The sequence below is a fragment of the Xiphophorus couchianus genome, chromosome 8 (genome assembly GCF_001444195.1).
Source record: "Xiphophorus couchianus chromosome 8, X_couchianus-1.0, whole genome shotgun sequence".
NCBI lineage: Eukaryota > Metazoa > Chordata > Actinopteri > Cyprinodontiformes > Poeciliidae > Xiphophorus > Xiphophorus couchianus.
In genome coordinates this window covers 23,218,426-23,230,429 of record NC_040235.1, presented here as the reverse complement: position 1 = coordinate 23,230,429, position 12,004 = coordinate 23,218,426, and the positions used below count along the sequence as shown (strand labels likewise).

Here is a 12,004-nt window from a genome sequence, read left to right as displayed (position 1 = left end):
CAATTTAATCTCAGCTGTTCACAAACCTGCATGAGAGAAACACCACGGTGAAGACCAATAAACGCTGCAGACAGGTCAGGGAGAAGGTCACAATGAAGTTCAAAGCAGGGTTGGGTTATAAATAAATATCTCAGAATGTGAACGCCTCATGGACCACTGTTTTATCCATCATCCAAAAATAGAAACGAGTGTGAGACAAATGCAAAACTACCAAGACACGGTGTCCAATTAATCTGATAGCCTGGACAAGGAGAGCATCAGTCAGATAACCAGTCGAGAAGATCAAGGTCACTTGGAGATCCGCGGCTCAGTGAGGGGGATTGGCTCACGCGACGACTATATGTTGTGAACTCCATTAAGCTGACCTTTCATAGAGGAGTGGCGGGAAGGAAGAGATTGTTGAGAGACAGTTACATTCTCAGCATGACATACAGCACGTAGGAGATACGGCAAACATGTGGAGGAAGGACAGAGAGCGTCAGAACATTTTGGTCAATAGTTTAAAAAGTGTCAGCAAGTCCACAATCCAATGATTTAACTCTAAACACGTTCATGTGTTAAAATCACCCAATGCACTGCAATAACACTTCATCTTACCAATTATTTTTGGTTTAGTTTCTAGTGCAAATATCTTTGTACACTTGAAATAAGACAAAACTGACTTACAAGTAGCTTAAGTTAATAAATCATTAATATTGATAACAAATGACTTGTTATTTTACTTATAACAAATAATTTTTCTTATATTCTAAGTGAAACAAAATCTGCCAGTGCAGCTAATACTTTTCCATCAACATTAAGGAGTTATTTACTTAAAAGAAGTGCCTATGTCTTGCTGAAAAGTTACCTGTGAGTTATTTTTGTCTTAATTGTAACACTTTATTTGAAAGAGGGTTCCTTAATACTGACATGAGACTGTCATAAACATGGCATTACACCTGTCATGAAAATGAAGACGCTTGCATGAATGTTTAAAACTGTTGTCATGAAGTGTCATTCGACACTTTTAATGCAAAGTTGACCATTTTAATGGACTTTTAATACAACTTTGCATTAAAAGGGCCATTATTTACCGAATGACACTTCATGACAACAGTCATAAAGATTCCTGAAATCTTCATGACAGGTTTTATGTTCATGAGAGTGTCATGTCAGTCTTAGGGACACTCTTTCAAATAAAGTTTTACCGTGTTGATTCAAATGTACGAAGATGTTTGCACTAGAAACTAGACAAAAGTACAAGTTTGTGTTTATGCAGTGTGGACGTTCAAACACAATCTAAGAATGCTAGCCTTTTCAATTTTAGTGAATTTCTGCCACTTTGCAAATAAGAATAGGAAAACATACAAGTCTTTAGATTTGCAAAGCTGGTAGAGATTTATTACAAAACATTTGCAACTGTAAGTGCAAAGGTTTGAAGACAGAGGGACCACCCTTTTCAGATTTTCAAAACCCTGAACCAATTTTCTCCCTCTTTACAATTATGAACCACCTTGTTTGGGTCTATCATATGAAATTCCACAGTGGATGAATACTTTTGCAACGTATACAGACATATAAATCACCCCCCACAATCTAACTAATGCCTGACACGGACACAGAACTCTAAAAGCTCAAACTGTCTGAATCTTCGGCGTACAACTAAAGACCCCTCTGAACTGAAACGTAAAGTGCAGATGGGTCTCTGACATGTTGAAGCTGCAGAGCGAAAGCAGATTCTCTCGTGACAACTACGAGTAAACCAGACAGATGACAGCTGCTCTCAAGGCAACACAGGGTAAAATGTTTCTTTGAAGAGCAAGCAGCCCCTCACCTCAGCCACCGGCACTCCCTCTGGGGGACGACAGTGCAGAACAATCATGCCGTTCAGAGGCACCTCGGTGCCCTGGGGGTCCTGCTCAAAGTTCTTCCTCAGGTCTAGAAAAGACAATGAAAATTCAACATTTAAAAAACCCAAAAAACATCAGCAAGCAACAGAAAATGGTGAGCTTGTACATTTGTGACCTTAAAAAATATTAACGAATGTTTGACATGGAAAAAAGATTTCAGAGAAACACTGATTTCAGAGACAGTCGGGTCAACGTGGAATCAAAGGGAGATGACGTCGCTTACAGGCGATGCGGACGCTTGCCTTGCGGCTCTTGGAGGTCCCCAGGTGGCTCCAGGCGACGCACAAACACCAGTAGTCCTCGGGGCCGTGGAAGTCCTCCACCTGCTGACGCGACACGTTGATCATCACTTCGCGGATCTTCAGCCCTGCAGACCAAAGGAACGATGGCTCAGATTAGCTTTCATTACGTCTGCGGGTCGATGAGTCAGGGAGACGGAGATGTGCGGAGACAGGGGGATGAGTCAATTTCAAATCTGATAAGATTATCAGCGGTAAACAGATCTGCCATTTGTCAGGAGCAAAGGGAGGAGAGGCTGGCTTGTCAAGGCATATCAATTTCTGGGAATTTGTTTGGATGACATTTTTAACCTGCATTCTAAGTTCATATGGCGAAAATTCATGGAGGAGTTTGCTTCGTTTCTGACAATTAAATTCTTTGTTGTTGTTGGTCTTATAAAGCTTTGTTGTCCAGAGAATGTGGATTTTTCTTGGTGCTGGATAGATTTTACTGTGTAGTGTTTCAAATCTTCCACTCCCTGCACACTGCGGGATATTTATTCTGAAGTGGCAAAACTAATTTCCGGGAAATGCATTATTGGGTAAATGAGCAGATCAGCTTCTCATTGTTGCGAGCGAGAGCATGATCAATCATCTTTTTTCTTTGTAAAGATCTCAAAAAGACCACAATTCACGATATGGGGAAAGAAAAACAAAACGGCTCGACTGAGAGCTGCTTCTGTACACAAACGCTTTCTATAACCGTCAAATCCTTTCAATTTCGCCAGCCGAACTTTGACCTGAAGTCACACGGGTCATCCGCTAATATCCGCATTATTGTCTGTGATGTGGCCTGTAATGAGCCAGGCATGAGAGGGACATTTTCTAAGAGAATTAAAAAGGAATTTGAAAAGCCGGGGATTTCAATAATGCCAGCCTATGTACAAAACATGACAGGATTGGGCCATTAATGTGTTGTATAATAGGGGCTGATCCACTGGTGTCCAGGAAAATTGCAGCCTCCAACAGACGCCTGTGATTCTCTGACTAGCCCTGCAGAATCCGGCGTTTTCAGGCAGCCAAGTTGAACAGATTTTTAATACGGTGCTATGGAGTTATGAATAGCTAATGTTTAGTGTCTGGTGTCCAAACTCATCACTCCCCGGAGAATGCAATTAGGGCTGCACAGTGGAGGGATGGAGAGGGGGGTTGGATGGAGTGGATGGAGGGGTGAAAACAACAAATGCCCACCAGAATGTGGTGTTCTACAGTGTGGGCGGCATGTCTGGTGTGTTACCACTGAAAACAGACAAAATCATTCCTATTACATATTGTGTTTTCCAGCCACATAGTGGTATTTATGGCACAAACAAGTAACTATGTCACCTTCAGTTGTTATAAAAATGCTGTATATATCAAATGTGACTTAAAAATTTCTTTTGACTTGGTAATTTGACGCTTTGAAATTGCGAGAATCTCTTTAAGAAACTCCCGTTCTCTCTGAAACTCCACCTTCAGGAAGTCATCACAACATGGCTCCTCTTTTAACCCTTTAATGTTTTGACCAGTGAGGAGTAGTTTGTATCATGAGCCCAGCACATGTGCAGTTCCACCAGGTGTTTGCTAATTGCTGCTGGCTAAAATTTCTCACTTGTGCTAAAATTTGAGTGTTGTAGCATAATAAAGTCAGAAAAACTTGACAAAAATCAAAATCAGCATGTAATTTACTTGTGTTGTTTTTATCTTTGGGTCTATAAATAAACTGAGTTAACTCGACTTGACAGCACCCCGAATTGTTTTTTTGTTCAAACATGGAACTGCTTCCTCCTTTTTTGAGTAGAGACAAATTCTGCCTGACAGAATCTGTTCTTACCCCGATCTAAGGAGTAGATTAGCATTACAACAAATACGACGTTATGATTTAATAATAGTCTCATGTTGCTTTAATATTTCCTTCAAGTAAAAGACTCAGCTGACTTGCAGATACTGAGGGTGTGATGCTCAAACATCTTAAGTTTAACCCAACTCAAGGATTTTCTGTTCTTGATGCAGGGTTCAATCAATGTGCTTCAGGTAATAATTGTTTTTTTTTTTCTTCTTCTTATCATCGGCATTATGCTGCCTGTACGTTTTCAAGTATGGCTGCCGTGTAATTAAATTTCTCTTAGCAGTGTTTGAAGTGTCAAACATAGCTGGCAAATAAAGTAGAACACAAAGCGTGATTGTTTAACCGGTTGTTGTTTTTTTCATATGCAACTATAACATTGACATACATTTCAATAAAACTGTAAAACAACCATCTGAGCCTGAGCAGATAGTTACAATCCAGCATGTAAAATAATATAGATTATATAACAGTAGTAATTACTCTTTCAGGTAGAAACAGGTCTTTGTAGACAGGTTGCAGAATTTCATAATCATGGTTTGACTCCTAAAGATCGTCTTCCTGTTGGAAGGTCCATTTTTGTTTTATGCCTTGGCTTATTTGATCTTTCACAATCAATATTAGGACACAGAAAGAGTATTTCACCCAGCAGCAGATTCAAGAGAAAGTCATATTTCAAATTATTACACAATCACCACCAAGCCTTACAGGTAGTGTTGTAAGAAATCTGCATTAAATATGTATGCTATTGTGGATGAAAGGCTGTCTTTGTCTTTTACCCACAGTCCATTTTTGAGTCAATACACTTCTAAAGCTAACACAGACCATCCTCCTTGTAGTCAAATTACACTGGAGTGCAAAAATATTTTTTTGGAAGGTGTCTATGTTTTTTCAACTTAATTAGGACTATTTGCACTGCTGAATCCAAACATGACTTCAAGTTTTCCTCAATCAGGTCAGGATTTTATTCTAATTTGATTCAGAGAATTCTGATCTTCTGACTAAATTGATGACATTTTTCTGACATTATCAGTTCATTTCTCATCCACAAAAATGAGAAAAAGATTGTTTTCTAACAGTGTATTGATTAAATGTTACAAACTTGGATTTCTGTAACTTGAATAATAAACACTGAGAAGGGTAAGTAGGTGTAAATTGAACATTATGTCTTCATTGTGTAAAATTCTCCGTCTCTTCTATGTCCTGATGGAGTCTCTCCTCCTGATCATCACCCATTGATCCCAGATTCTCAGGAACCTGATCCAGTTGTAAGAACAAGTGATGCATTTTGATGCTCATGTTGCATCCATAGTTCAGAAAGTTGACCTGATTGAGCAAAACCAATGTGATTTGTTTGGATTCGGCACATCAAACAACTGAAAAACACCAGACAATTGTTTGGGTGTTGGCCTGTGTAACTAGTTTACATTTTTATTTAATAGTTCTCAAAAACTTTCGCAGAGTTGTTTCTGTCTTAGTTTTGTGATGCCCACACACGTCAAAAGCAAAATTATCAACATTTTCCAAGATGAACAAGTGTTTGCCTGTTTAAATATACTAAAAAAACCTTCATCACTGGGATGGACGAACATTTTCGTGACACTGTTATAGCATGCCATTAATGGGAATATACAAATTATTTGCTCGAAAACCTCCATCTAACTAGGGCTTTCCAGGGTTTTTCTTGTTCCTCAAACTCAGACACAAGCTGTCGAGCAAAATGCCCATCTCCTATCGGGAGCAACTTAGGGTTCACTTTTGCCAAAAGACAGCCTGGCATGTGGCTATGAAAGGTGAACAAACTGCATCACCGCTCGAGTAACATCTGGCCCGTGGGGATTATGAACCAGGGATAAATCAATCTAAAAGAATTAGCAAAAGTGCCGATGCTTAGGAATTACACGACAAAAACAAATTCCCGCACTAAATTGTAGCCAACTTAACATATCCTGTTCAGGAGCACGTTGTTCCAGCAGCTGTTCCGGGTTCGATGGAAATGGCGGCCCCTTGTAGTTTACTCCTTAATCACCTGGACCTGCACTTGTAGAGGAGAAGTCGCTCCACAGGCTTTTCTCATCATGTCGTACATTGCAAGCAGCAGCTTAGACATGGGCAGGGATTAAATGAAAACTATTAAAGTGAAATGAAAGGTTATCTGAGGGAGCCTAATGAAGTAATGAAATGTTCTCTGAAGACACTGTAATCCTCTGCACTGAGTTACTAATATTATGTACAATAAAAGCCCTCCTCTGTCTGCTTCTCCTTGCCACGGCAACAAATTAGTCATAATCAACATGCCTGATTAAATGAGAGCACAGCAGATTTAACTTTGGGGAAATAAAAAACATAAGATTGGTTTCTAGGAAGGGGGAAACTAATCAGAAAATGGGATTTTCCTCTATGTCAGAGTGCCAACTGTTGCTCAAAATTTGCATGAGCAATATGAAAGTATTTCTTAATTTTTTTAATCTGTTATCTCCCTATTGTATTCAGAAACAACACAGTAGAAGTCTGCCAAACAAGCAAAACATGACAAATTAATAAACAGGACCAAATGTAGCTTTGACGAATTTGTCACTAAATATGGGTTTGGCAAACAGATTGCAAGGCTTTTTAGTGACTTCTTCTTTAGTCATAAGGACTTTCCTCATGAGGTTTGTAAAGTGATTCTTCTTCAATCTCATTAACTCAAAGTGATCAGCCAAAAACACACTGATTTAGATTTTTTCTTATTCATGAGTCCCTCTGACTCTACATACTCCAAAATGAAAAGCACAACAGTCTGCCGACTCTAGGAAGTACTAATATCTAATCTATGTGAGAACTAATCTGCACCTGCATCCTCTTACAGTGTCGCTCTTCCACATTAAGGTTGAAACTGATGGTGAATGTATTGAAACCTCCCACATTTAAAGAAACGCGGTAACACTTTATTTGAAGGGCTGTGCATAAGACTGATATGACACTGCCATAAATATGACATAACACCTGTTATGAACATGAAGGAGTCTTTATGAATGTTCATGACTGTTGTCATGAATTATCATTGGGTAAATATTGACACTTTTAATGCAAAGTGGCTTTAATAGTTACATTAAAAGTCCATTAAAAGTGATACCTTTGCATTGTTTGGTACATTAATACACTTTAATGCAAAGTTGGCACTTTTAATTGACTTTTAATGCAACTGCTAAAGCCACTTTTCATTAAAAGTGTCATTATTTACCCAATGACACTTCATGACCACAGTCATAAACATTCATTAAGACTCTTTCATGTTCATGACGGGTGTTATGTCATATTTATGATAGTGTCACGTCAGTCTTATGCGCATGCCTTCAAATAAAGTGTTTCCAAAAACGCTTCCAGATTGTTGACAAAACACAAAAGTTAGGAGACCTGCAGTAGTAGCTTTGTGGTAAGGCTTAGACAGAAACTGGAAAAAAACTATGGGTGGATAGACATAAATAAAACAGGCTCTTCCACATTTGCCCTGATCAAGCTGTATTCAAATGGTCACTGAGATGATTTAAAACGTAGGGCAGATGTTGGGTTCTTTCACACCAGGATGGTTCAGTGGACTTTACCCTATAGGGCGGAAAGTGTCAAAAATTTTCCAACCTTCTTTAGGTTCAGTTCACATTTACGATGAACTCTTAAAATTAGACTAAAGCACCAGGATACAGCTTCAACTGCTAGCTAGGAGCGCTATTACAAGAAGCTGCCTAGTAAGAGACCATGAAGGTGAGACAATGAGCTAACCAACATGTTGAATGCAGCAGTAAGGTAAAAGAGTCTGTGACGTGTTCCTATGGTTACGCTGTCGCAGAACAAGGTACCGCAAAGATTTCAGAGTTTTGAGATCAAAACTATGTTTGAATGTCATTTGTCATTTCCTCCCTCGGGTTCACTTTCTTTCTTTCTTTCTTTCTTTCTTTCTTTCTTTCTTTCTTTCTTTCTTTCTTTCTTTCTTTCTTTCTGTTCACGGGATAGTTTGTTCTTGCATTACCCACTAACAGAGAACCACTCCACAGTTCATCTGAATGCAAAGCACAACCTACATTTTCAGGTGGCCCAGATTTTGCTTGTTTTGGCTCCGCCAGAGATTGGATATGCTTTCACACCTTCCCAAATAAAGCAGGATATCTGAGGAAAGCAACTCTAGACTGTTGAAAGCAACAAATTCAGAATGAGGGAAAAGATATAAAGATTTGGTGTAGACAGTATTTCAATTCACATGCAAAATGAAAATAAGATCCCATATTATACACATATTATACTATAAAAAAAAACATGTCAAGGGAGGAAGCAAAGACGTCAGTATAATATCAAATGGTGTACAGATTTTTTCAGAACAGTGATTAGATTTCAGCTGCATGGTTGCTAATAAATCTCAGTCATACCAGAATGTGAGCTTTTTAAAATCATATAATTTCTTTTTATATGTTGAAGAAATGTCTGTTTTTAACACTGCTCATGCACTTTTATGTTGTGCTGTATGCTACAAATGCCTGGCTGCAAAACAAATTTCCCCCTTGGGGTACAATGAAGGAACTGAACTGCACTGAAATGCCTAAAGGAAAACAAACATGAAGACCAAAAAAAAAAAAAATCACAAAACTTCTTCTGTACTGGTCTTGGTCTGCAGATAAAATTCTGCTGTTTTATGATAATAACCTCCATAATTGCACAATCACAATATTTCACTCTCTCCTTTCCCTGTCAACGTCCAGGAAGCATACATCAACAAACGTCAGGCAACGTTATGATCAATGTCAAATTGCAACATGCAGCTTTCAATTTCCAGACACTGCTGTGCGAGTCTGATGCCACGCTGATGGATGGATTTTCTTTAACATTATTTAAATACAGATGGATTCCGTAACATTAGTTGCAGTGATGAAAACGATAACTTCCGTTGCAAAGATAGCTGGAATGTCCAAATTTAAGTGAGGATTTTCAAAACAAATACTATTAATCACTATTAAAAAATAGTGATTAATCACTATTAAAAAATTAATCACTTCAATCACTATTAAAAAACAGGGACTTTATCACATAAGATATCATAGTTCATTTGAACAATTTAAATATGATTTTTTTAATTTCAAAAACTGCTTTACCACAGGTTCTTCAACATGATTCTACACACCAGAAATCCCCCAAATATGGTGAATATATGCAGCAACCTCCCAGGATATTGGACTCAAAAAACATATGTCTTGTCTGACATGTTAAAGTCCCTGTGAATATGAACTACTATTAAACATTCAAAAATGCGTGGCGTGCTGTGGTGGCGCAGGGGGTTAGCACGCCCCGCGTTTGGAGGCCTTAGTCCTCGATGCGGACGTCGCGGGTTCGACTCCCGGTCCCGACGACCTTTACCGCATGTCTTCCCCCCTCTCCTTACCCTCCTTCCTGTCTGCTTACTGTTGCAAAAATACGAGCCACTAGCGCCGCAAAAACTCTTCGGAGAAAAAAAATGGAAAAAAAAAACATTCAAAAATGCATTGAAGTAGTCAATTTTTACTTTTAAGAAAATATGGATCTTTAAATATTGATTATTTTTTGCTGTCTTAAAACTTGAACATGATTATATGAAGAGTGAGAACAGCCGCAGTCATCAGATAGTATTCTAGTTATTTTCAAATGGTTGATATTTTTGATTCTACTGACTCTACGGGACACAATTATAAATTTTACAATCCAATTTATAAATGGAAGTTGATTGGTTGATCAACTCCTCATGGCATCTCCTATCAGGGAACAGATTTCTCAGATTCGGGTCAGAGAGGACCTGGCAATCTTTCGGGTTCGTCTGTGTTAAATGTAATTTTGTTTGAACTATCAGCTTCGCTTTGTTCATCCATTTATGCTTAAAATAAATGGACATACCAAGATATTGTTTCAATACTTCGAAACCTTGGACTTATACATAGTGTCACTATTTTTTATTTTTTGGCTTGGTCATTCATATTACTAATTAAATGTGACCGCAATCAGACTTCTGTGGGGACGAAGAGGAACACTGGCATCACACAGTAGTTTACAGAAGTAATAAATGTATACTGCCATATATGAACGGATTTTAAAATTGTTGAGCAATGGAAAGCAACAGTTTGGTCGCAAAACTAAGGAAGCCGACTGCAACTTCTGTAGAGAAGTCTGTTTGGATGGTGTGATTGTGATGTGATGCACTTCACAAGCTTTTTTAAGATTGTTTACATCCGGATTTATGATGTCTGACTTCTTTTAATGCAGAATTATGATGCACACATCATGACAACTACATGAAAGTTGCATAAAATGCAACATGACCTTTCTGACTGCAGATGCCTGGAAAACTATAAAACTGTACACTGAAATGTTTTTTAAATGTATTGGTTTAACGCAAACCCCAATAATTCCCTAAGACATAGTTCGAGTTTATGAAAGTGGATAGTTTATGAAACCTAGCATAACAAACCATGCTATATTGTTTTCATTTGAAGAAGAAAAAGGTTACAAAAATGGTTTGTATTTTCTTACTATGAGATTTTCATCTTTGATAGTGAAATTAAAGACATCATGAGTACAAGCGCGTTGGTACCAAAGTCACTTCTGGGTCAAAATACAATGACACAAAGAGAGCTGAAGAAAGGTTCCTGCTTTTGAAGGTAAACAATGGAGCAAAACCCAAAGAACAGCTCGACTCCCAGGTTCCTTCGCTTTTTGGTGGAGATCAAAGAACCCCGGCCTTTTTTTTTTTTCTAGCAACCCAAAAGGACACTCGGTGACAGCGTGCTGGAGTGATGATCCAATAGCTGCTCGGCCCTGCTGCTGTTAATGGACACTTTTCTGCATTCAAGAATGAAAACATTGATTCGGCTCCCTCCACGAGTTTCTCCCTCGTCGCTTGTTTATTTTCTTCCACCTCTTTTTCTCCCCTGCCTTCCCTTTAGGCTCATTACAGTTCTTCATGATGGAGCGCCGCAAAGCCTTGACAGCAAACCTCAAGGTGGAGTGGGTTCCACTTGCTCATTCAATCATGTCTTTTCATGTGTCTCTATAAAAGAGTCCAAAAAGAGAAATATAGAGAGGCTGATGTTCTCTTATCGTCTTATGCTACTCTGTTTCTTTTCCCTTTGCCTCTCCCTGGTCTTTCTCCCTCCCAGCTCTGGCCCATTGTTTTTTTTTTTTGCCTTGGCTCACTGGATGAAGAGGCCCTGAGAGAGCCGAGCGTTGCCAGCTACAAGTGGCTTGATCCGATCCTCTGTCTTGGTCCGGCCCAGCTCGGTCATGTCTGTCTCTTCGCCACGTTTAACTCCACAGCAGAGGAGTGGGATTGGGTTTGTTTGAGGGATCCTCACGAGGCGGCTGACCACATAACGGGTGACACGGCGTGGGCAGCCGGGTTGCAGCGGATGGATGTAGCTTTCGGAGAGGGTCTGTCCGATGTGAACCCAGCTTTAGGAAAATGTTTGTGAGACGTGACACTGTGCTGTGTGTGTGTGTGTGAGAGAGAGAGAGTGTTGGCCGGGGGCCAGACACAGATGAGCCCTCCTAGACAAGCGTAGCATGCTCCCAGCAACATCATCAGTCTGGTCCCAGCTGTGTTTATCATGTTAAATCCCAGCACCGAAGAAGGCGTGGTGCTCCACACATAAAAAAACTAAAAAATCATGATAATTCGACCATTAAACTGCTACAAGTTCTCATCCGAGGCTTTCTCCTCAGCTGGCTTGTTTATTTTTTTCTAAAAGCGGCATGTTTGCCTATTAGGGCGTACTTGTGCATATGCAAGTAGCTTTTACTCAGTGGGCCACTTAATTTATTTCATTTCCATTTCTCTAACTAACAGTTTGTGACACGGATCCCTCGGGGGCATCTCAATTCTCCCCGACTGGTTTTCACCTCTCTCTTTTCCCCTCTGCGCTGCGAGTTCAAGCAGAGTTGATGATATCTCGCAGAGTTCGAGGATCAGAATACACATCGTTTGACGGGCCATCAACAGGAATTGACATCAGCACTTC

The 12,004-nt window shown here is 39.4% G+C and overlaps 1 protein-coding gene across 4 annotated transcripts in view; it reads right to left on the bottom strand.

Annotated features, from left to right (window-relative positions):
* LOC114149464 (netrin receptor UNC5D-like) overlaps positions 1 to 12,004 on the bottom strand; it is a 240,771-nt gene that overhangs the window by 78,212 nt on the left and 150,555 nt on the right. For all 4 annotated transcript variants that reach the window (XR_003596509.1, XM_028025356.1, XM_028025353.1 and 1 more), the window contains exons 3-4: positions 2,113 to 2,256; positions 1,814 to 1,917 (exon numbers count right to left, since the gene is read on the bottom strand). Coding sequence is in view for 3 of the 4 variants with exons in the window: in XM_028025356.1 (XP_027881157.1) it covers positions 1,814 to 1,917; positions 2,113 to 2,256 (248 nt within the window). In the remaining variant the exon portion in view is untranslated. The remainder of the gene's footprint in view (positions 1 to 1,813; positions 1,918 to 2,112; positions 2,257 to 12,004) is intronic.